This window comes from Ovis aries, chromosome 5, assembly GCF_016772045.2.
Source record: "Ovis aries strain OAR_USU_Benz2616 breed Rambouillet chromosome 5, ARS-UI_Ramb_v3.0, whole genome shotgun sequence".
NCBI classification, from domain to species: Eukaryota; Metazoa; Chordata; class Mammalia; order Artiodactyla; family Bovidae; genus Ovis; species Ovis aries.
In genome coordinates, this window is record NC_056058.1 from 2,358,119 (window position 1) to 2,379,721 (window position 21,603).

At 42.4% G+C, this 21,603-nt stretch overlaps 1 protein-coding gene across 1 annotated transcript; it reads left to right on the forward strand.

Moving 5' to 3' along the window:
• Positions 1-2,738: 2,738 nt before the first annotated feature.
• Positions 2,739-20,797, forward strand: H3-4 (H3.4 histone, cluster member). The gene has a single exon (XM_060416151.1). The coding sequence runs from the start codon at positions 2,803-2,805 to the stop codon at positions 3,211-3,213; it is 411 nt and encodes a 136-aa protein (XP_060272134.1). The 5' UTR covers positions 2,739-2,802; the 3' UTR covers positions 3,214-20,797.
• Positions 20,798-21,603: the final 806 nt, after the last annotated feature.

The window sequence follows — 21,603 nt, forward strand, 5'->3', positions numbered from 1 at the left end:
CTCTTCAAGAAGTGGTGCTGGGAAAACTGGACAGCTATATGTAAAACAATGGAAATAGAATACTTTCTAACACCATAGACAAAAATAAATTCAAAATGGATTAAAGATTAAAATGCAAGGCAAGAAACTATAAAGCTCTCAGGAAAACATTGACAGTATATGCTGACATATATCACAGCAAGATTCTCTTTGATCCAGCTCAAAAAAAATTATCTATCCTTAATAACTGATAACTGTTCAAATAGTAACGGCAACAATAGATTGGATGATAATGACAGCAATGTTAGGGATGGAAGGGAGGAAATGGTAATATTGTTATTACTATTTATAAGTTACCTGCGCTAACCCATGAAATTGAAATAGTGTCATTTGAAAGTGGACTGAGATTGGCTATAAACCTGTATTTCAAACTCTAGGAAAATCACTTTGAACTTGGTATGCTAAATAGAGGCTAGGGTATGGAATCATGTCACAGTAAGGCCATGACAGAGATCTCTAAATATCTTTAATGTTCATAACTACTTTGAAATGACAGTAGTTATAAGTCTCCAATTAGAAGCTGTTTAATCATTGATAAAGATACACATTTATAATGATGTGATGAATTTATATTTTGATAGTTTGTATATATTTTGGTAACTTCAATATAATTGATCCTTTGTATTTAAACATTTTTTTAACATATTTAAAAACATTCTGAGGCATTCCACTTCATGCATTAAAAATATTTTTAAATAGTCTTGAGCTTTACCAAACTACCATCATCTATCCATCCGTCATCATACTCTTTAACCCTGGGAACATGCAGAGATTCTGACACTGCCTATTCTCAATGAGTGATGGCTTGGAGATTAACCAATGTGTCCCAGTCAGATGAAGAGTCTGTCCCTAGTCAGACCCACATCATGCACACCAGGGCTTGCTTAGGATGGTCCCTCTGGTCCTCCTGCCCTTTCCTAGCCAACCACACCTGACTTGAAGAGGGTGGCAGGACTTTGTGCAACAATCACTGTCAAATGAAAAACAAATCCAGATATAGTAAGCACAGATTTTCATTTGAAAAGATTATTGCAAGGGAGGGGAAAGGGCTATTGCAATAGGAAAGGAAAATTCTTTCTTCTACCCATCTTAGTTCTTAGCTGGGGCTCTGTTAACAGAAGATGAATTAGTAAGAGCAAATCATGAAAGTTTCACCATGACTCAGGAGTCCTCATAAGGAAATGAATACCCACAGACAAAACCTAAATGCTTTTGTGTTAGATTGAACAAAGAAAGGCAATTATGGAAAAATGACTAAAATATACCTGGGAAAATACAAGACAGGAATTATCTTAGTAAGGTCAGTTTGTGCAGAATCCTCTTTGGTCTTAATGTTTCACCCTTGATGACAAGACTGTTTCTTTTTGCATAGGGCAGGCATCTTTCACGAGGGAGTTTTAACTCCCGTTTTCAGTAAGAAAGAGGAGACCTCAGAATGCTCTCGCATCAGCTGCTTTACAAGTGTCTAATTTAAAACAATCCTTCCGCTCAAGCAGCTTAGTATTGGGGATGGCACATTCTGATGCCCTTCAGCTATGTCATTAAGGCCTATAAGCCTCTCACGGGTTTACTGAGAAGTGAGCAAGACTAGGAAGAATCGGGTATGAGGAAGTGGAATGCCAGGGCAGTCGATGGGACGGTAGGTCAGGGAAGGCTTCACCCTGAGCCCAGCCAGTTCCCAGGTTAGGGCCCGGAGATAGAATACTGAACCAGAGCTGAGCAGATAAGCATCTTGTTCAGAACTCTCAGGCTGGTTTATTTCTCTCAGCAGGTTATCAACATAAGAGCTTTGAAACACCAAATTACAGCTCAAGCAGGCAAGATTATCTCAGCTTTCCTCTGGTATAGCAAGAGTTTGAAACAGCAGACTAATTATGACCCAGTCAGAGTTCAGGCAAGAAAAACTATTAAAAACGTAACACATAATACACTGTCACGACAGGAGAGAGGAGCAACCCTGAAGAAGTCTACCTCCTCCTTGATTTCTCCTTTATATACGTGCTGACTCCTCCTTGGTTCAGCTTTATGCAAAATAGGGCTTCTACCTGCCACCAATCAGGGAGGGGAATGCAAATAGCATGTGCCGAAGGCCAATCAGGGAAGAGGGCATGTCTGGGGGGGGGGGGCAGTATCCTGCCAGAGGTCCTCCCTTCGGTCCTCTACTTCATCTTTATTTTCGCTTCTCCCACCCCCCCCCCCCCCCCACGCCCCCACCTCCCCACCCCCATCTTGAGTGTCATCAGAGTCATTTGGCGAAGATGGTTCACTGCAGGGCACAACGATTGAGGGAATTCCTTTAACCATCAAGAAAATTCCAATTGTCACCACCTACAGGCCAAATACAGAGTGTAAGCTTCTAGAACTTTCTTCCCTCAGCCCACAGGGGAGGAAGAGAATGTTGAGGAAAAACAAGGGAGCTTTACAGGGAGATGCGACACACACAGTGACGCCCACCTGAACCCAAACCTGAGGCCCACCCGCATCCAACCCAGACCCACTCGGTTTTCGAGCAACCCTGTGAGCTCCCAGACGCCAGCCTGCGGGGCCAAGCCCTCGCATCGCGAAAATAAGGGGCAGGGGCCCATGCAGTATGCCTCCATGGACCAATCAGAGCTTAGCCTGCCCTCACGCCACCCAGCGATTGGCCAATGGGAAGGTTACACCCTCTATAAAAGAGGGCAGGCTTCGCGCTTACGCACGTTGGCGAGGGACGGAGGAGACAGTTAGAGCTGCTGTCATCTAGGTGACGGAAGCGGTAGCGGCATGGCCCGAACGAAGCAGACTGCCCGCAAGTCCACCGGCGGCAAAGCGCCTCGTAAGCAGCTAGCTACCAAAGTTGCTCGTAAGAGCGCTCCAGCCACCGGTGGCGTGAAGAAGCCTCATCGCTACCGGCCTGGAACCGTAGCACTGCGCGAGATCCGCCGCTTCCAGAAGTCGACGGAACTTCTGATTCGGAAGCTGCCGTTTCAGCGCCTGGTACGGGAAATTGCGCAGGATTTCAAAACCGATCTGCGCTTTCAGAGTTCCGCTGTGATGGCACTGCAGGAGGCATGCGAGGCGTATCTAGTCAGTCTCTTTGAAGACACCAATCTGTGTGCCATCCATGCTAAGCGTGTCACCATCATGCCTAAGGATATTCAGCTGGCACGGCGAATTCGTGGAGAACGAGCCTAGATTCTTTGGCGTATGTGACTGCTAATCTTTGACTCCAAAGGCTCTTTTCAGAGCCACTAGCTGCTCAAAAAGAGTGCTGCACACAGACGAGTTAACTCCTTTTGAGTTACTTAGAGGCCGGACTGATTATTAAGCATCCATACGGTTTCTTACGGGGTGTGTGTGTGTGTGTTAGTCGCTCAGTCGTGTCCTACTCTGCGATGCCAGGCTCCTCTATCCATGGAATTCTCCAGGCCAAGGGTACTGGAGTGGGCTGCTATTTCCTTTTCCAGGGGGTCTTAGTGACACTGGGATTGAACCCAGGTCTCCTGCAGTGCAGGCAGCCTCTTGACTATCTGAGCTATCAGGGAAGCCTTTGAAATCATGGGTTAATACCAAGTGTTACCCTTTCAAGGAGAGCTTTGCTATGGAAGTTAATTAGCCAATACTTCAGCCACCTGATGCAAAGAACTGACTCTTTAGAAAAGACTGGTAATGGAAAGATTGACGGCAGAAGGAGGGGACAACAGAATAAGATGGTGGGATAGCGTCACGGAGTCAGTGAATATGGGTTTGAGCAAGCTCGGGGAGTTGATGGACAGGGAAGCCTGGCGTTCTGCGCACCATGGGGTTGCAAAGAGTCGGAGACGACTGAGGAACAGCTGGTAACTTGGCAGCACATGGTAGAGTTTTCCATCCCTATTGAGCGAACTTGATGAGGAAACAGGGTGGTTAACCATACTTTCAGCAGTGGAGCTCTGTGGAGATGATGGGAGCATGGATTTTAGGGGGAAAAGAATTTTCTCGTTCATTGGTGATGCTTCGAAGTTTCTCCACTGTGGCTTTATTAAGTTGATTAAACGCCTGCTAGATTTGCTGGTCATGCAAACCCCTTTGCAATAAAGGGGTAGTGCATAAAATCCATTCCCTACTACGCTTGTTTGGGCTACACTTTTGGGATGTGTATGGTTGAAATGATGAAGCCTGTATGTAGCTATCTACTAGAGCAAAAGTAACACTTAAAAGTCAAAGTCCACCCCTGGGTGGGAGAGAGAGAAATAGCGTTGATTTTTTTTTACTTACTAGATTTCTGGCTTAATTATAAAAAATTAAAGGCTATAAATAGATACGAGCTACGTACTTGGGTCCCAAATGCAGGATCTTCTGCTCCCAGGGAGTTGTGGAGCACCACCCTCCAGGCGTGTGTATGAGTTCTTGCTAACCAACCTGGAAACTCCAGTCCTACAGGGATTGTCATGGAAGCCTCATTACACAGGCATGGTTGATTGAATCATTGGATGTCGGTGATTGAACACAACCTCCAGCTGCTGTCCCCTTCCTGGTGATGGGCTTGAAGGTTTCAAACCTCTAATCACAACGTTCATTCCTTGTGGACATAATCTGCAGTATGTCACCGCCAAAGGCTTGGTGATAAACTTCGAACAGGCCTGGTCTGTGTATCTTGGAAAAGCTTGTATCTCGGAATTTGTCTGCTTCATTCCAGGAGCTCTAATTTCAGGCTACCAGGTGACATGCAGATCCAGTCTGGGTTCACTGCTTTCTAGGAATTCAATCTATTCTTTGCAAGGTAAATACTTCACAAAGCACAGAAGAGGCAGGTGGCAGACTTAGGGTTATTTAAAAGGAGATAAGTATTTCAAGTTAGCACCAGCTTTGTCTTTCATCTCCTAACTCTGCTATTTTGGTGCCTGTTGTTTTATTCTGTTTTTTCTTTTTCTTTTTTTTTTTATCCCATGGCAATAAAAGCTGTGACCAATGATTCCAGGCTGGTGCTAGGGATTATTGAAACAGCAGGACCCTATGGTACCTGCCTGCCACCCGCCACCCCCTGCCCCCTACAACCTCATGTCGTTTACTTGCCTTTTGTCTGTGGAAAACTGTAGTCAAATAAGTTTAATTTGAGAAGTAGGAAACGTGGAAACAAAAGGAAAACAATCCAAGGAGACCAAATAATGACAATGTAGTCAGTAAGTATAGTCAAGAAGCTTTAGTTCTTTCTCAAGAGCTATGTGTAATATTCTGAGCCATATCCTGTGAGCTGTCTTGTAGATACTAAAACGCTAGGGTGGAAAGTTAATTACACGATGACCAGACTCTACCCATGACATAAGCTGCCACAATTCCGAGAACTGGCCTCGAAGAAATGGGAACAAATGGACCCTGGATCTGACGATTAACTGTACCTAAAATTACCAAGATGACGCTGCGCAGGCCACCAGTGACCAACTTAAAGATAACTGTCAGAACTGACTGCTATTTCTATATGTAGCTGTCCCCCACTTTTGTCTAAAAAAAGCTCCTGCCTCACTAGTTTCCAGGACATCTGCCCTCCTCCAACCCTAGTTGCTGGTATCTGAAATAAAGCAAATTTTCCTTTCCACCAATCAGGCCTGCTTATTGGCTTTTCAGTAAAGAGCAGCCAGACCCTGCATTTGGTGATACTATAATATTATGACGTCATTGTTCATAAGGACCTGCCAGATCAGAGCCCTGATAAGGATGTAAATGTGCCATGATTTTAACCCAGTTTAAGTTGGGGTTTGCAATCAAGAATTCTAAGAAATGAAGCCGTGCCCTTAGGGTGACATATCAAGACTAAATTGGTTTACTCTAATAATTCACAATGGCAGAAAATATACCCCACAAGAGACTGACCCAGACTTGCTGTCAGTGTCCAGGAGTCTGGTGGAGGTGTGGGTCGACAATGGCCTGCTACAGGGTCAGGGGCACTGGTACAACAGTGTGTGCCCAAGATATTTGAAGGAGATCACCGTCATCTTCATTACCCCTACCAAGTTTGGCATCAGGTCAAACGAGGGAGGGAAGACAGCCTCACCCATCAGCAAAGTTGGATTAGACTTACTGAACGTGGCCCTGCCCATCAGAATAAGACCCAGTTTCCCCCAGAGTCTGTTTCTGCCATTAGGAAGCTTCCATAAACTTCTTATCCTTATCTGTCAGAGGCCAGACTGCATGAAAACCACAATCACAGAAAACTACTCACACTGATCATGTGGACCACAGCCTTGTCTAACTCAATGAAATTATGAGCCAAGCCATGTAGGGCCACCCAAGATGGACGGGTCATGGTGGAGAGTTCTAACAAAATGTGGTCCGTGGGAGAAGGGAATGGCAAACCACTTCAGCATTCTTACCTTGAGAACCCCATGAATAGTACGAAGAGGCAAAAAGATAGGACACTGAAAGATGAACTCCCTAGGTTGGTAGGTGCCCAGTAGGCTACTGGAGAAGAGTATAGAAATAACTCCAGAAAGAATGGAGAGACAGAGCCAAAGTGAAAACAGTGCCCAGCTGTGGATGTGACTGGTGATGGAAGTAAAGTCCAATGCTGTAAAGAACAATACTTCACAGGAGCCTGGAATATTAGGTCTGCAAATCAAGGTAAATTGAAAGTGGTCAAACGGGAGATGGCAAGAGTGAATATCGACATTTTAGGAATCCACAAAATAAAATGGACTGGAATGGGCGAATTTAACTCCAATGACCATTATATCTACTACTGTGGTCAAAAATCCCTTAGAAGAAATGGAGTAGCCCTTATAGTCAACAAAAGAGTTCGAAATGCAGTTCTTGGGTGCAATCTCAAAAATAAGACAATGATCTCAGTTCACTTCCAAGGCAAACCATTCAGTGTCACAGTAATCCAATTCTATGCTCCAACCACTAATACTGAAGAAGCTAAAGTTGAACAGTTCTATGAAGACCTATAAGACCTTCTAGAACTAACACCCAAAAAAGATGTCCTTTTCATTATAGGGGACTGGAATGCAAAAGTAGGAAGTCAAGAAACCCCTGGAGTAACAGGCAAATTTGGCCTTGGAATACAAAGTGAAGCAGGGCAAAGGCTAACAGAGTTTTGTCAAGAGAATGCCCTGGTCATAGGAAACACCTTCCTCCAACAACACAAGAGACAACTCTACACATGGACATCACCAGATGGTCAATACTGAAATCAGATTGATTACATTCTTTGCAGACAAAGATGAAGAAGCTCTATATAGTTAGCGAAAACAAGATTGGGAACTGACTGTGGCTCAAATCATGAACTCCTTATTGCAAAATTCAGACTTACGTTGAAGAAAGTAGGAGAAACCACTAGACCATTCAGGTATAACCTAAATCAAATCCCTTACAATTATACAGTGAAAGTGACAAATAGATTCAAGGAATTAGATCTGATAGTGTGCCTGAAGAACTATGGATGGAGATTCGTGACATTGTACAAAAGGCAGTGATCAAGACCATCCCCAAGAAAAAGAAATGCAACAAGGTAAAATGTTTGTCTGAGGAGGCCTTACAAATAGCTGACAAAAGAAGAGAAGCTGAAGACAAAGGAGAAAAGGAAAGCTATCTCCATCTGAATGCAGAGTGCCAAAGAATAGCAGGGAGAAACAAAGCCTTCCTCAGTGATCAAGGCAAAGAAATAGAGGAAAACCACAGAACAGGAAAGACGAGAGAATTCTTCAAAAAAGTTAGAGATACCAAGGGAACATTTCATGAAAAGATGGGCCCAATAAAGGACAGAAATGGTATGGATGAACCTAACCGAAAGAGAAGATATTAAGAAGAGGTGGCAAGAATACACAGAACTGTACAAAAAAGATCTTCATGACCCAGATAACCACAATGATGTGATCACTAACCTAGACCCAGACACCCTGAAATGCAAGGTCAAGTGAGCCTTAGCAAACATCACTACAAACAAAACTAGTGGAGGTGATGAGCTATTTCAAATCCTAAAAGATGATGCTGTGAAAGTGCTGCACTCAGTATGCCAGCAAATTTGGAAAACTCAGCAGTGGCCACAGGACTGGAAAAGGTCAGTTTTCATTCCAATCCCAAAGAAAGGCAATGCCAAAGAATGTTCAAACTACTGCACAGTTACACTCATCTCAATGCTAGCAAAGTAATGCTCAAAATTCTCCAAGCCAGGCTTTAACAGTACATGAATCATGGACTTCCAGATGTTCAAGGTGGATTTAGAAAAGGCAGAGGAAACAGAGATTAAATTGCCAACATCTGCTGGATCATCAAAAAAGCAAGAGAGTTCCAGAAAAACATCTATTTCTGCTTTATTGACTATGCCAAAGTCATTGACTGTATAGATCACAACAAACTGTGGAAAATTCTTAAAGAGAAGGAACTGCAAGACCACCTTACCTGCCTCCTGAGAAATCTGTATGCAGGTCAAGAAGCAACAGTTACAACTGGACATGGAACAACAGACTGGTTCCAAGTAGGGAAAGGATTATGTCAAGGCTGTATTTTGTCACCTGCTTATTTAACTTCTATGCAGAGTACATCATGTGAAATGCAGGGCTGGATGAAGCACAAGCTGGAATCAAGATTGCCAGGAGAAATATCTCCCGGCATATTATAATTTCTTATATACATATGACATCACCCTTATGGCAGAAAGCAAAGAAGAACTAAAGAGCCTCTCGGTGAAAGAGGAGAGTGGAAAAGTTGGCTTAAAACTCAGTATTCAGAACACTAAGATCATGGCATCTGGTCCCATCACTTCATGGCAAAAGATGGGGAAACAATGGAAACAGTGAGAGACTTTATTTTGGGGGGTTCCCAAATCACTGCAGATGGTGATTGCAGCCATAAAATTTTAAAGACGCTTGCTTCTTGGAAAGAAAGCTCTATGGTTTTTCCAGTAGTCAGGTATGGATGTGAGAGTTGGCCCATAAAGAAAGCTGAGCACTGAAGAATTGATGCTTTTGAACTATGGGGCTGGAGAAGACTCTTGAGAGTCCCTTGGACTGCAAGGAGATCCAACCAGTCCATCCAAAAGGAAATCAGTCCTGAGTATTCATTGAAAGGACTGATGCTGAAGCTGAAACTCAAATACTTTGGCTACCTGATGCAACAAACTGACTCATTAGAAAAGACCCTGATGCTGGGAAAGATTGAAGGTGGGAGGAGAAAGGGTTGACAGAAGATGAGATAGTTGTATGGCATCACCGACTCGATGCACATGAGTTTGAGTAAGCTTCGGGAGTTGGTGATGGACAGGGAAGCCTGGCATGCTGCAGTCCATGGGGTCACAAAGAGCTGGGCATGACTGAGAGATGGAACTGAACTGAACAGAAAATAAAGGACATGATTGCATCTTTGCTTTAGTACAGCAGGCCTCGGTGGCCATTGCCTAGAGGACCCCATTAAAAAAGAGGACAGTGATGGTGCTGAGTCCACTCTGACCACATGCCCGCCTGAGCCTGTTGGAGTCGAGCTGAGTACTATTGCATTGTATGTATGTGTTACATCTTTATCCATTCCTCTTTTGATAGATGTTTATGTTACTGCCATGTGCTGGCCACTGCAAATAGTGCTGCAATGAACATTGGGGTCGCATGCATTTTTTTGAATTCTGATTTTCTCTGCATAAATGTGGTAGTTTAATTTTAGTTTTTAAAGGAACCTCCAGATTATTCTCCATAGTAGCTGTATCCCAACAGTGTAAGAGGGTTCCCTTCTCTCTACACTCTCTCCAGCATTTATTGTCTATAGATATTTTTTTTATTATGCAAGTCTGACACCTTATGTTTTTGTTGTTCAATCACTAAGTCGTGTCTGGCCCTTTACAAGGGTATGGACGGCAGCATGCCAGGCTTCCCTGTCCTTCACTATCTCCTGGAGTTTACTCAAATTCATGTCAATTGAATCAGTGATGCCATCCAACCATCTCATCCTCTGCCACCCTCTTCTCCTTTTGCCTTCAATCTTTCACAGCAATGGGGTCTTTTCTAATGAGTCAGCTTTTCAGTCAGGTGGCCAAAGTATTGGAGCTTCAGCATCAGGTCTTCCAATGAATATTCAGGGTTGATTTCCTTTAGGATTGACTGGTTTCAACTCCTTGCTCTCTAAGGGACTCTCAAGAGTCTTCTCCAGGGCCATAATTTGAAAACATCAGTTCTTCAGCCCTTAGCCTGCCTTATGGTCCAACTCTCAAATCTGTACATGACTACTAGAAAAACCATAGTTTTGACTATACAGACCTTTGTCGGCAAAGTGATGTCTCTGCTTTCTGATACACTGTCTGGGTTTGCCATGGCTTTCCTTCCAAGGAGCAAGGGTCTTTTTAATTTCATGGCTACAGTCACCATTTGTGGTGATTTTGGAACCCAAGAAACGAAAGTCTGTCACTGTTTGCAATTTTTCCCCTTCTATTTTCCACAAAGTGATGGGACAAGATGCTATGATCTTTGTTTTTGAATGCTGAGGTTTGGCTTTTCACTCTCTTCTTTCACTCTCACCAAGAGGCTCTTTAGTTCCTCTTCACTTTCTGCCATCAGAGTGGTGTCATCTGCATATCTGATGAGGTTGTTGATATTTCTCCCAGCGATTCTGATTCCAGCTTGTGCTTCATCCAGCCCAGCATTTTGCATAATGTTCCCTGTATATAAGTTAAATAAGCAGGGTGACAATATACAGCCTTATTATACTCCTTTTCCCAATTTTGAACCAGTCAGTTGTTCCATGCCCAGTTCCAACTGTTGCTTCTTTGCCTACATACAGACTTCTCAGGAGACAAGTAAGATGGTCTGGTATTCCCATCTTGTTAAGAATTTTCCAGTTTGTGTGTGTGTGTGTGTGTGTGTGTGTGTGTGTGTGTGTGTGATTTACACAGTGAAAGGATTTAGCATAGTCAATGAAGGAGAAGTAGATGATTTTCTGGAATTCCATTGCTTTCTCTATGATCCAATAAATATTGGCAGTTTTATCTCTGGTTCCTCTCCCTCTTCAAAACCCAGCTTGTACGTCTGGAACTTCTTGGTTCAAGTACTGCTGAACCTTAGCTTGAAGGATTCTGAGCATAACCTTGCTAGCATGTGGAATGAGCACAATTTCGTGGTAGTTTGAACATTCTTTGGCATTGCCCATCTTTGGGACTGGAATGAAAACTAACCTTTTCCAGTCCTGTGGCCACTGCTGAGTTTTCCAAATTTGCTGACATATGGTTTGTAGCAGTTTAAAAGCATCTATCTTTTAGGATTTTAAATAGCTCAGCTGGAATTCCATCACCTTCACTAGCTTTGTTCATAGTACTTCTTCCTAAGGCCCACTTGACTTCGCACTCCAGGATGTCTGGCTCTATGTGAGTGACCCCACCACCATGGTTATTACGACTTTTTATATATAGTTCTGTGTATTCTCACCACCTCTTAATATTTCCTGCTTCTGTTAGGTCCTTAAAATTTTTGTCATCCTTGCTTGAAATATTCCCTTGATATCTCCAATTTTCTTGAAGAGATTTCTAGTCTTTCCCATTCTATTGTTTTTCTTTATTTCTTTGCATTGTTTACTTAAGAAGGCTTTCTTATCTTTCCTTGCTATTCTCTGGAATTCTGTATTCAGTGGGGTATATCCTTCCCTTTCTCCTTTGCCTTTCACTTCTTTTTTCAGTTATTTGTAAAGCCTCCTGAGACAAGTGTTTTGCTTTCTTGCATTTCTTTTTCTTTGGGATGGTTTTGGTCAATGCCTACTGTACAGTGTTACAAACCTCCATCCATATTTCTTCAGGCACTCTGTCTACCAGATATAATCCTTTGAATCTATTTGTCACTTCCACTGTATAATCATAAGGGATTTTATTTAGGTTATACCTGAATGGCCTAGTAGTTCCCCTACTTTCTTCAAGTTAAGCCTCATCTTTGCAATAAGGAGCTCATGATGTGAGCCACAGTAATGTCCAGGTCTTGTTTTTGCTAACTGTATAGAGCTTCTCCATCATCGGCTGCAAAGAACATAATCAACCTGATTTTGGTATCGATACCTCATGTAATTCTTTAATAAATTTGTTTATTTATTTTGGCTGCATTGGTTCTTCATGGCTGCACAGGCTTTTCTCTAATTTGTGGCCAGAGGGGGCTTCTGTCTAGTGGCTTCTCATTTCACTTTTCTCTTGCTGCAGAGCACAGGCTTAAGGGCACGTGGGCTTCCATCATTGCAGCTCCCAGGATGTGGAGCACAGGGTCAGTAGTGTGGTGCAGAGGTTTAGCTGTATGTCGGGTCCTCCTGGAACAGGGATTGAACTCATGCCTCAGGCATTGGCAGGCAGATTCTTTGCCACTGAAGCCACCAGGGAAGCCCCTCATGGAGTTTTAATTTGCATTTCTCTAATAATGAGAGATGTTGAACATCTTTCCCTGTGTCTGTTATCCATCTATGTCTTCTTTGGAGAAATGTTTGTTCAGTTCTTCCTTCTCATTTTTAAATTCTTTTTTTTTTCCCCCGAAACTGAAATGCACGAGCTGCTTGTATATTTTGGAGATTCATCCTTTGTCAGTTGCTTCATTTGCGATTTCTTCTCCCATTTGAGAGTTGTCTTTTCTTCTTGTTCATGGTTTCCTTTGCTATGTAAAAGCTTACATTTAATTAGATCACAATTGCTTATTTTCATTACTCTAGGAAGCGGGTCAAAAAAGATATTGCTGTAATTTATGTCAAAGAATGTTCTGTTTTCCTCTAAAAGTTTTAGAGTGTCTGGCCTTATATTTATGTCTTTAATACATTTTGAGTTTATTTTCGTGTATGGTAGAAGGAAGTGTTCTAATTTCGTTTACATGTAGCTGTCTAGTTTTCCCAGCACCACTTATTGAAGAGGCTGTCTTTTCTCCATTGTATATTCTCATCTAATGATCATAGACTAGGTGACAACAGTGCATGGATGCATAGATTAGGTGACACAGGTGTGTGGGTTTATCTCCAGGCTTTCTATCCTGTTCCATTGATTTATATTTCTATTTTTGTGCCCGTATCCTACTGTCTTGATTACTGTAGCTTTGTTTTATAGTCTGAAGTCCGGGCGCCTGATTCCTCTAGCTCAGATTTTCCTTTCTCAAGATGGCTTTTTCTATTCAGGGTCTTTTCTGTTTCCATAAAAGTTGTACAGATTTGTTGTTGTTGTTGTTCTAATTATCTGGAAAATGCCATTGATAATTTGATAGAGATTGCACTGAATATGTAGATTGCTTTGGATAGTATAGTCATTTTCACAATATTGATTCATTCCACGAACACGGAATATATCTCCATGTGTTTGTGTCATCTCTGATGTATTCCATCAGTATTTTATAGTTTTCTGAGTACAGGCTTTTTGCCTTTTTAGGTAGGTTTACTCCCAGGTATTTTATTCATTTGGCTGCAATGGTAATTGGAATTTTTTCCTTAATTTTTCCTCCCAGTCTTCTTTCATTGTTAGTGTGAGAACGGCATCCCCAATGGCTCAGTAGATAAAGAATCTGCCTCCCGATGCAGGAGACGCAGGTTTGAACCCTGGGCCAGGAAGATTCTCTGGAAGAGGAAATGGCAACCCACTCCAGTATGTTGTTGTTGTTCAGTTGTTCAGTAGTGTCCAACTCTTTGCCACCCCATGGACTGCAGCATGCCAGGCTTCCCTACCTTTCACTATCTCAAACTCATGTCCATTAGTCGATGATGCCATCCAACAACCTCATCCTCTATCTTCCCCTTCTCTTCCTGCCCTCAATCTTTCCCAGCATCTGGGTCTTTTCCAGTGAGTCAGCTCTTTGTATCAGCTGGCCAAAGGACTGAAGCTTCAGCTTCAGTATCGGTCTTTCCAGTGAATATTCAGTGTTGATTTCCTTTAGGATTGACTGGTTTGATCTCCTTGCTGTCCAAGGGACTCTCAAGAGTCTTTAGCACAACAGTTAGAAAGCATCAGTTCTAACGTGCTCAGCCTTCTTTATGGTCCAACTATTACATCCATACATGACTACTGGAAAAACCATAGGTTTGACTAGACAGATTTTGTTGGCAAAGTGATGATTCTGATTTTTAGCATGCTGTCTAGGTTAGTCATAGCTTTTCTTCCAAAGAGCAAGTGCATTTTAATTTTGTGGCTGCAGTCACCATTCACAGTGATTTTGGAGCACAAGAAAGTAAAATCTGTCATTGTTTTTCATTTCTCCCCATCTATTTGCCCTGAAGTGGTAGGACCAGATACCATGACCTTAGTTTTCTGAATGTTGAATTTTAAGTTAGTTTTTTCACTCTCCTCTTCCACTTCATCAAGAGGCTCTTTAGTTCCTCTTTGCTTTCTGCCATTAGGGTGGTGTCATCTGTATGTTTGAGGTTATTGATATTTCTCCTGGCTATTTTGATTCCAGCTTGTGCTTCATCCAGCCTGGCATTTTGCATGATGTACTCTGCATGGAAGTTAAATAAGCAGGGTGACACTATACCATCTTGATGTACTCCTTTCCCAATTTGGAACCAGTTTGTTGTTCCACATCTGGTTCTAACTGTTGCTTCTTGACCTGCATACAGGTTTCTCAGGAGGCAGATAAAGAGGTCTGGTATTCCCATCTCTGTAAGAATTTTCCACAGTTTGTTGTCATCCAGAGAGTCAAAGGCGTTAGCGTCGTCGATGAAGCAGAAGTAGATGTTTTTCTGGAATTCCCTTGCCTTTTCTATGATCCAGCAGATGTGGCTAGTCTGATCTCTGGCTCCTCTGCCTTTTCTAAATCAAGCTTGTACATCTGGAATTTATCGGCTCAAGTACTGTTGAAGTCTAACTTGAAGGATTTTGAACCTTACACCTTGTTAGCATATAAAATGAATGCAATTGTGCAGTAGTTTGAGCATTCTTTGTCATTGCCATTCTTTGGGATTGGAATGAAAACTGACCTTTTCCAGTCCTGTGACCACTGCTGAGTTTTCCATATTTGCTGGTATATTGAGTGCAGCACTTTAATAGAATCATCTCTTAGGATTTGAAATAGCTCAGCTGGGATTCCATCACCTCCACTAGGCTTGTTTGTAGTAATGCTTCCTAAGGCCCATCTGACTTCACACTCCAGGATGTCTGGCTCTAGGTGAGTGCCTAAACCATTGTGGGTTGTCCGAGTCATTAAGACCTTTTTTGTATAGTTCTTCTGTATAGTCTTGCCACCTCTTCTTAATCCCTTCTGTTTCTGTTAGGTCCATACCATTTCTTTCTTTTGTTGTGCCCATCTTTGCATTACATGTTCCCTTGGTATCTCTAATTTTCTTGAAGTGATCTATCTAGTCTTTCCCATTCTAATGTTTTTCTCTGTTTATTTGCATTGTTTACTTAAGGCTTTCTTATCTTTCCTTGCTATTCTTTGGAACTCTGCATTCAGATGAGTATATCTTTCCTTTTCTCATTTGCTTTGCACTTCTTTTCTCAGCTATTTGTAAGGCCTTCTCAGACAACCATTTTGATTTTTTGCATTTCTGCTTCTTGGGGATTGTTTTGATCGCCACCTCCTGCACCATGTTACGAACTTCTGTCCATTGTTATTCAGGTGTTCTGTCTACCAGGTCTAATCCCTTGAATCCATTTGTCACTTCCACTGTATAATTATAAGGGATTTTATGTAGGTCATACCTGAATGGCTTAGTGGTTTTTCCCTACTTTTTTCAATTTAAGTTTGAATTTTGCAATAAGGAGTTTAAAAAAAAAAAAAAAAAAAAACATGTCCAGGGACAAAGGAGAAGCTGCAACGAGACTGTAGGAGGGGCACAATCACATTTAAAATCAAACCTCATACCGACCAGAGATTTTTGGAGGGCACCAACAAAACCTTGTGGGCACCAGGACCCAGTGAAAGGAGCAGTGACCCCACAGGCGACTGAGCCAGACCTGCCTTTGAGAGCTTGATGATGCCCTGTGGAGGCGTGCACCAGCAGTGGCCTGCTATGGGGAGGGGGCAGCAGCAGCCTGGGAGGCATGGCATGTGGTGTAAGCCCTCTTAAAGGGGATTGCATTAGCCCCACTCTAGAGCTACCAGGCGGGTGACCCACAAACTGGAGAATGATTATACCAAAGAAGTTCTCAGACTGTCGCAAAACTTCTAGGCCCCACAACAGACTTCCAGTTTGACCTGGGGATCTGGTGAAGGGACTAGGAATCCCAAGGGAATCTGAGTTTGAAAGCTGGCAGGATTTGATTACAGAACTTCCACAAGACTGGGGAGAAAGAGACTCTTCTGGGGCACAACAAAACCTTATGCACATCAGGGCCCAGGAGAAAGGAGCAGTGACCCCCAGAAGATACTGAGCCAGACTTGCCTGTGAGTGTTTGGGAGTCTCTGGTGGAGGCATGAGTCAAAAGTGTCCTGCCACGGGGTCAGGGCACGGACAGCAGCAGTCCTGGGGGTGCGGCATGCTGGCATAAGTCCTTTTTACGAGGTCAGAATTACCACCATACCCCTACCATAGTTTGGCCTCAGGCCACCCTCGCCTACGCGCACACACACACACACACACACACACACACACACGCCATCAGTAGAAAATTGGATTAAAAATTTAATGAGCATGGCCCCGCCCACCAGAGCAAGACCCAGTTTTCCTCACAACCAGTCCCTCCCATCAGGAACCTTCCAGAAGCCTCTTATCCTCAGGATAAGTGTATCCTTCATCAGAGAGCAAACATAATAAAAACCACAATCACAGAAAACTAACCAAAATGATCACATGAATCACAGATTTCTGTAACTCAGTGAAACTATGAGCCATGCCATGTAGGGCCACCCAAGATGGATGGATCATGGTGGAGAGTTCTGACAAAGCATGGTCCACTGGAGAAGGGAATGGCAAACCACTTCACCAGTCTTGCCTTGAGAACCCCATGAACAGTATGAAAAGGCAAAAGATATGACACTGAAAGATGAACCCAACCCCCTAGGTTGGTAGGTGTCCAATATACTACTGGAGAAGAGCAGAGAAAGCTCCAGAAGGAATGAAGAGGCTGAGCCAAAGTGGAAATGATGCCCAGTTGTAGACGTGTCTTGTGGTGAAAGTCCAATGCTGTAAAGAACAAAACTACATAGGAACCTGGAATTAAGGTTCATGAATCAAGGTTAATTGGAAGCAGTCAAACAGACGGCAAGAGTGAATATCAACATTTTAGGAATCAGTGAACTAAAATGGACCGGAATGGGCAAATTTAACTTAGATGACCATTATATCTACTACTGTGGGCAAGAATCCCTTAGAAGAAATGGAGTAGCCCTCATAGTCAACAAAAGAGTCTGAAATGCAGTGCAATCTCAAAAACGACAGAATGATCTTGATTCATTTCCAAGGGAAACCATTCAGTGTCAGAGTAATCCAAGTCTATGCCTCCAACCACTAATGCTGAAGTTGAACAGTTCTATGAAGACCTACAAAACCTTCCAGAACTAACAGCTAAAAAGATGTCCTTTCTTTTGCATAGGAATGCAAAAGTAGGAAGTGAAGAGATACCTGGAGTAACAAGCAAGTTCAGCTTTGGAGTACAAATGAAGCAGGGCAAAAGCTAACAGAGTTTTGCCAAGAGAAGGCACTGATCATAGCAAACATTCCAGTATTCTAGTCTAAAATCCTATAGACAGAAGAGCTTGGTCTGCTATAGTCCAAAGTGTCTTGAAGACTGCAAGAGACTTCTGTGCATTAATTCCAAACAAACGAAAGCCCAGGACCAGATGCGCATTAATTCTGTATCCTACAATCTTACCAAATTCATTGATTAGCTCAGTAGTTTTCCCAGGGCTTCCGTGGTGGCTCAGAGGGTAAAGAATCCACCTGCAATGAAGGAGACCTGGTTCAGTTCTTGGATTGGGAAGACCCTCTGGAGGAGGGCACGGCAACCCCCTCCAGTATTCTTGTCTGGAGAATCCCCATGGACAGAGGAACCTGGCAGGCTGCAGTCCAAGGGGTCACAAAGAGTTGGACACAACTGACTAAGCACAGTCGTTTTCTGGTGGCATCTTCAGGATTTTCTATGTATAGTCTCATGTCATCTGCAAACAGTGACAATTTTACTTCTTTTCCATTTTAGATTCCTTTTATTTCATTTTCTTCTGATTGCCATGGCTAGGACTTCCAAAACTGTTAACATGTTGGATAGTAGTGGTGGAAACGGACATCCTTGTCTTTTCCTGGTCTAGGAGGAAGTGCTTTCAAGGTTTTCATCATTAAGAATGACGTTCGCTCTGGGTTTATCAAATATGGCCTTTACTATGTGGAGATAGATTCCCTCTGTGCCCATTTTCTAGAGAGTTTTCATCACAAATGGGTATTGAATTTTGTCACAAACTCTTTCTGCATCTATTGAGATGATCACATTTTTACTCTTCAATGTTAATTTGGTGTATTGTGTTGATTGATTTGCATATATTGAACAATTCTTGCATCCTTGGAAAAAATCTCACTTGACTGTGGTGTATGATCCTTTTAACGTGTTGTTAGGTTTAGTTGCTTGTATTTTGTTGAGAATTTTTATGGCTATGTTCATCAGTGATATTGGTTTATAATTTTATTTTTTTCTTTTTCGATATATTTGTCTGATTTTGATATTAGGATGATGGCAACCTCATAGAATGAATTTGGGAGTGTTTCTGCCTCTGCATTTTTGGGGGAAGTGTTTGAGAAGGAGAGATGTTAGCTCTTCTCTAAATGTTTGATAGAATTCGCCTGTGAAGCTATCTGGTCCTGGACTTCTGTTTTTTTGAAAAGTTTTTAAATCACAGTTTCAATTTTATTACTTGTGATCGGTCTGTTCGTGATTTCTATTCCTTTCTGGTTCAGTCTTGGAATGTTGTACTTTTCTAAGAATTTGTCCATTCCTTCCAGGTTGTCCATTTTATTCGCATATAGTTGCTTGTACAAAATTTCATTCTTTTACAGAGCTGAGTAGATGCAACACATTCAATACTCTAGATACATTTTGCAAGGGATAGTTAGGCTCATTTCCTCCAAGGAAGTTGGGAAGTGGGCATTATATTCATTGATGATTATTCAGTTCAGTTCAGTCGCTCAGTCGTGTCTGACTCTCTGCGACCCCATGAACTGCAGCACGCCAGGCCTCCCTGTCCATTACCAACTCCCGGAGTTCACTCAGACTCACATCCATAGAGTCAGTGATGCCATCCAGCCATCTCATCCTCTGTCGTCCCCTTCTCCTCCTGCCCCCAATCCCTCCCAGCATCAGAGTCTTTTCCAATGAGTCAACTCTTCGCATGAGGTGGCCAAAGTACTGGAGTTTCAGCTTTAGCATCATTCCTTCCAAAGAAATCCCAGGGCTGATCTTCAGAATGGACTGGTTGGATCTCCTTGCAGTCCAAGGAACTCTGAAGAGTCTTCGCCAACACCACAGTTCAAAAGCATCAATTCTTCAGCACTCAGCCTTGTTCACAGTCCAACTCTCACATCCATACATGACCATAGGAAAAACCATAGCCTTGACTAGATGGACCTTAGTCGGCAAAGTAATGTCTCTGCTTTTGAATATGCTATCTAGGTTGGTCATAACTTTTCTTTCAAGGAGTAAGTGTCTTTTAATTTCATGGCTGCAGTCACCATCTGCAGTGATTTTGGAGCCCAAAAAATATTAAGAGGGTCCAAATATGCCACCCCAAACTATGTCACTTTGGCATATGGATTATTTTGAGCTGATGCCAACTGAGAATCAATAGATGTAGAAAGCCACCTTCTCAGAGATTCCCTTATCTAACTAAAAGCAGAAACTTCTGAGAAATGAGGACTGCCAGAAAGCCCCTTCCTGAAGGAATCTTATGGGCATGAAGAAGATGGAAAGTTAGCACCCTGATGAGTAACAAACAAACCTTATTAAACGACATTTACCGGCCATACATTTGTTACTCACCTTCCCACAATTTCATACCTTTTGGTAAAATGATATATAAGCTTCTGAGTCAAACCATTTCTTGGATTTTCACTTTTTGCTATGAGTCTCCACAAGCATGTAAAAATATTAACGTCAATACAATTTGTATGCCTTTTCCCCTGTTAATCTGTCTTTTGTCATGTTAATTTGCAGGCCTCAGATACTGAATCTAAGAGGGCAGAGGGAAAGTTTTTTCCTTCCCTACAATTATGTTTCAGAGATAAGTTCCATGTGCTTGGGGAAACATTCCTGAGATATGAGACTAGAAAGTTTAGCCACTAAAAAGATTTACATAGATGTGAAGAGGGTAGAGGAAGAAATTGTGAAAGAAGAAGAAGGAGGGGCATGCCCCCTTAATTTCCGCAGAGAGAATTAAGTTGTTTATTTTTAATTTGTATTTTCTTTTGTATATCAGGCTGTACAAAACCTGTTGCCCCCAGACCAGCAAGATGTGGGATATGTAAGAAATATTTGTAAAAATGTTGTATCAGCCCCAGACATTCATTATTAATGTCCTCTTTGTTTGTCTCAAGTTACTGCGCAGAGAAATGCATCACCTTCATGATAAAATAATTGGAAACAATCTCAAAGCTTCAAAGGGAAAAAGGGGAGTCATTGAGAAGAATCCGATAGTTCTTACATGTCCCGGTAACTTGGTAGGTTTGACTAAAGGCAAGCTGTAGAGCAGTATGCATAATATGGCGTCATCTGGATAAAAATAATACATGCTTGAATATGCACCTTTGAAAGAATATACAAGAAATTCAGTCTCGAAAATGGAAACTTGGAACTGAGAAAACCTTCAATTGAGAGAGACTCAAAATTTCACTATCAGCCTTTTGGAATTAAGTTTTATACCATTTCCATGGTTTCTGAAAATAAAATCTTTTAAAAATATCTAAGTAACATCAGCAACGTAAATTCTGAAACATGTCTTATGTCTACGTAATAGTATCACTGCGTGGTCTTATGTCTACGTAAGTATCACTGGGAATGACTGAACTCTTTCCCAGATAAAACCGATCCAGGTACATGTCTAAACAAAAGGCCAATGTCTGCTTTTCCGGATGTTCTTTCTTTTCCTGCCTTATGTTTTATCGGACAACACCACGAATTTGCTTAAAATAAAAATCAACTTGCCTCTTACCCTCACCAGTGTCACTCAGCCAGCAGGTCTTTCTGAGTTCTCACAGATCATTTCTCCTCCATGTCCACTTTATAAGACTTGGGCCTCAAGAGGTCACAGAATAGCAGGCATGATTTATACCACAAGGCCCTCCTTTAACCAAGGAGGGGCCAAAATCTGAGGCTCTCCTGCTCCCCACGTGACGTGCTGCCCAGGATTAAGACCTGCGACTTCCTTTTTACTTCAAAGAGACTTCATAGAACCATCTTCTAAACTCCTGTTGACATAAAATTGGCATAGTGAAGTGAGTGAAAATTGCTCAGTCATGTCTGACCCTTTGTGACCTCATGTACTATACAGTCCATGGAATTCTCCAGGCCAGAATACTGGAGGGGGTAGCCTTTCCCTTCTCCAGGAGATCTTCCCAACACAGGGATAGAACCCAGGTCTCCTGCACTGCAGGCAGATTCTTTACCAGCTGAGCCACCAGGGAAGCCCAAGAATACTGGAGGGGGTAGCCTATCCCCTCAGCAGATCTTCCTGACCCAGGGACCAAATCGGGGTGTCCTGCATTGCA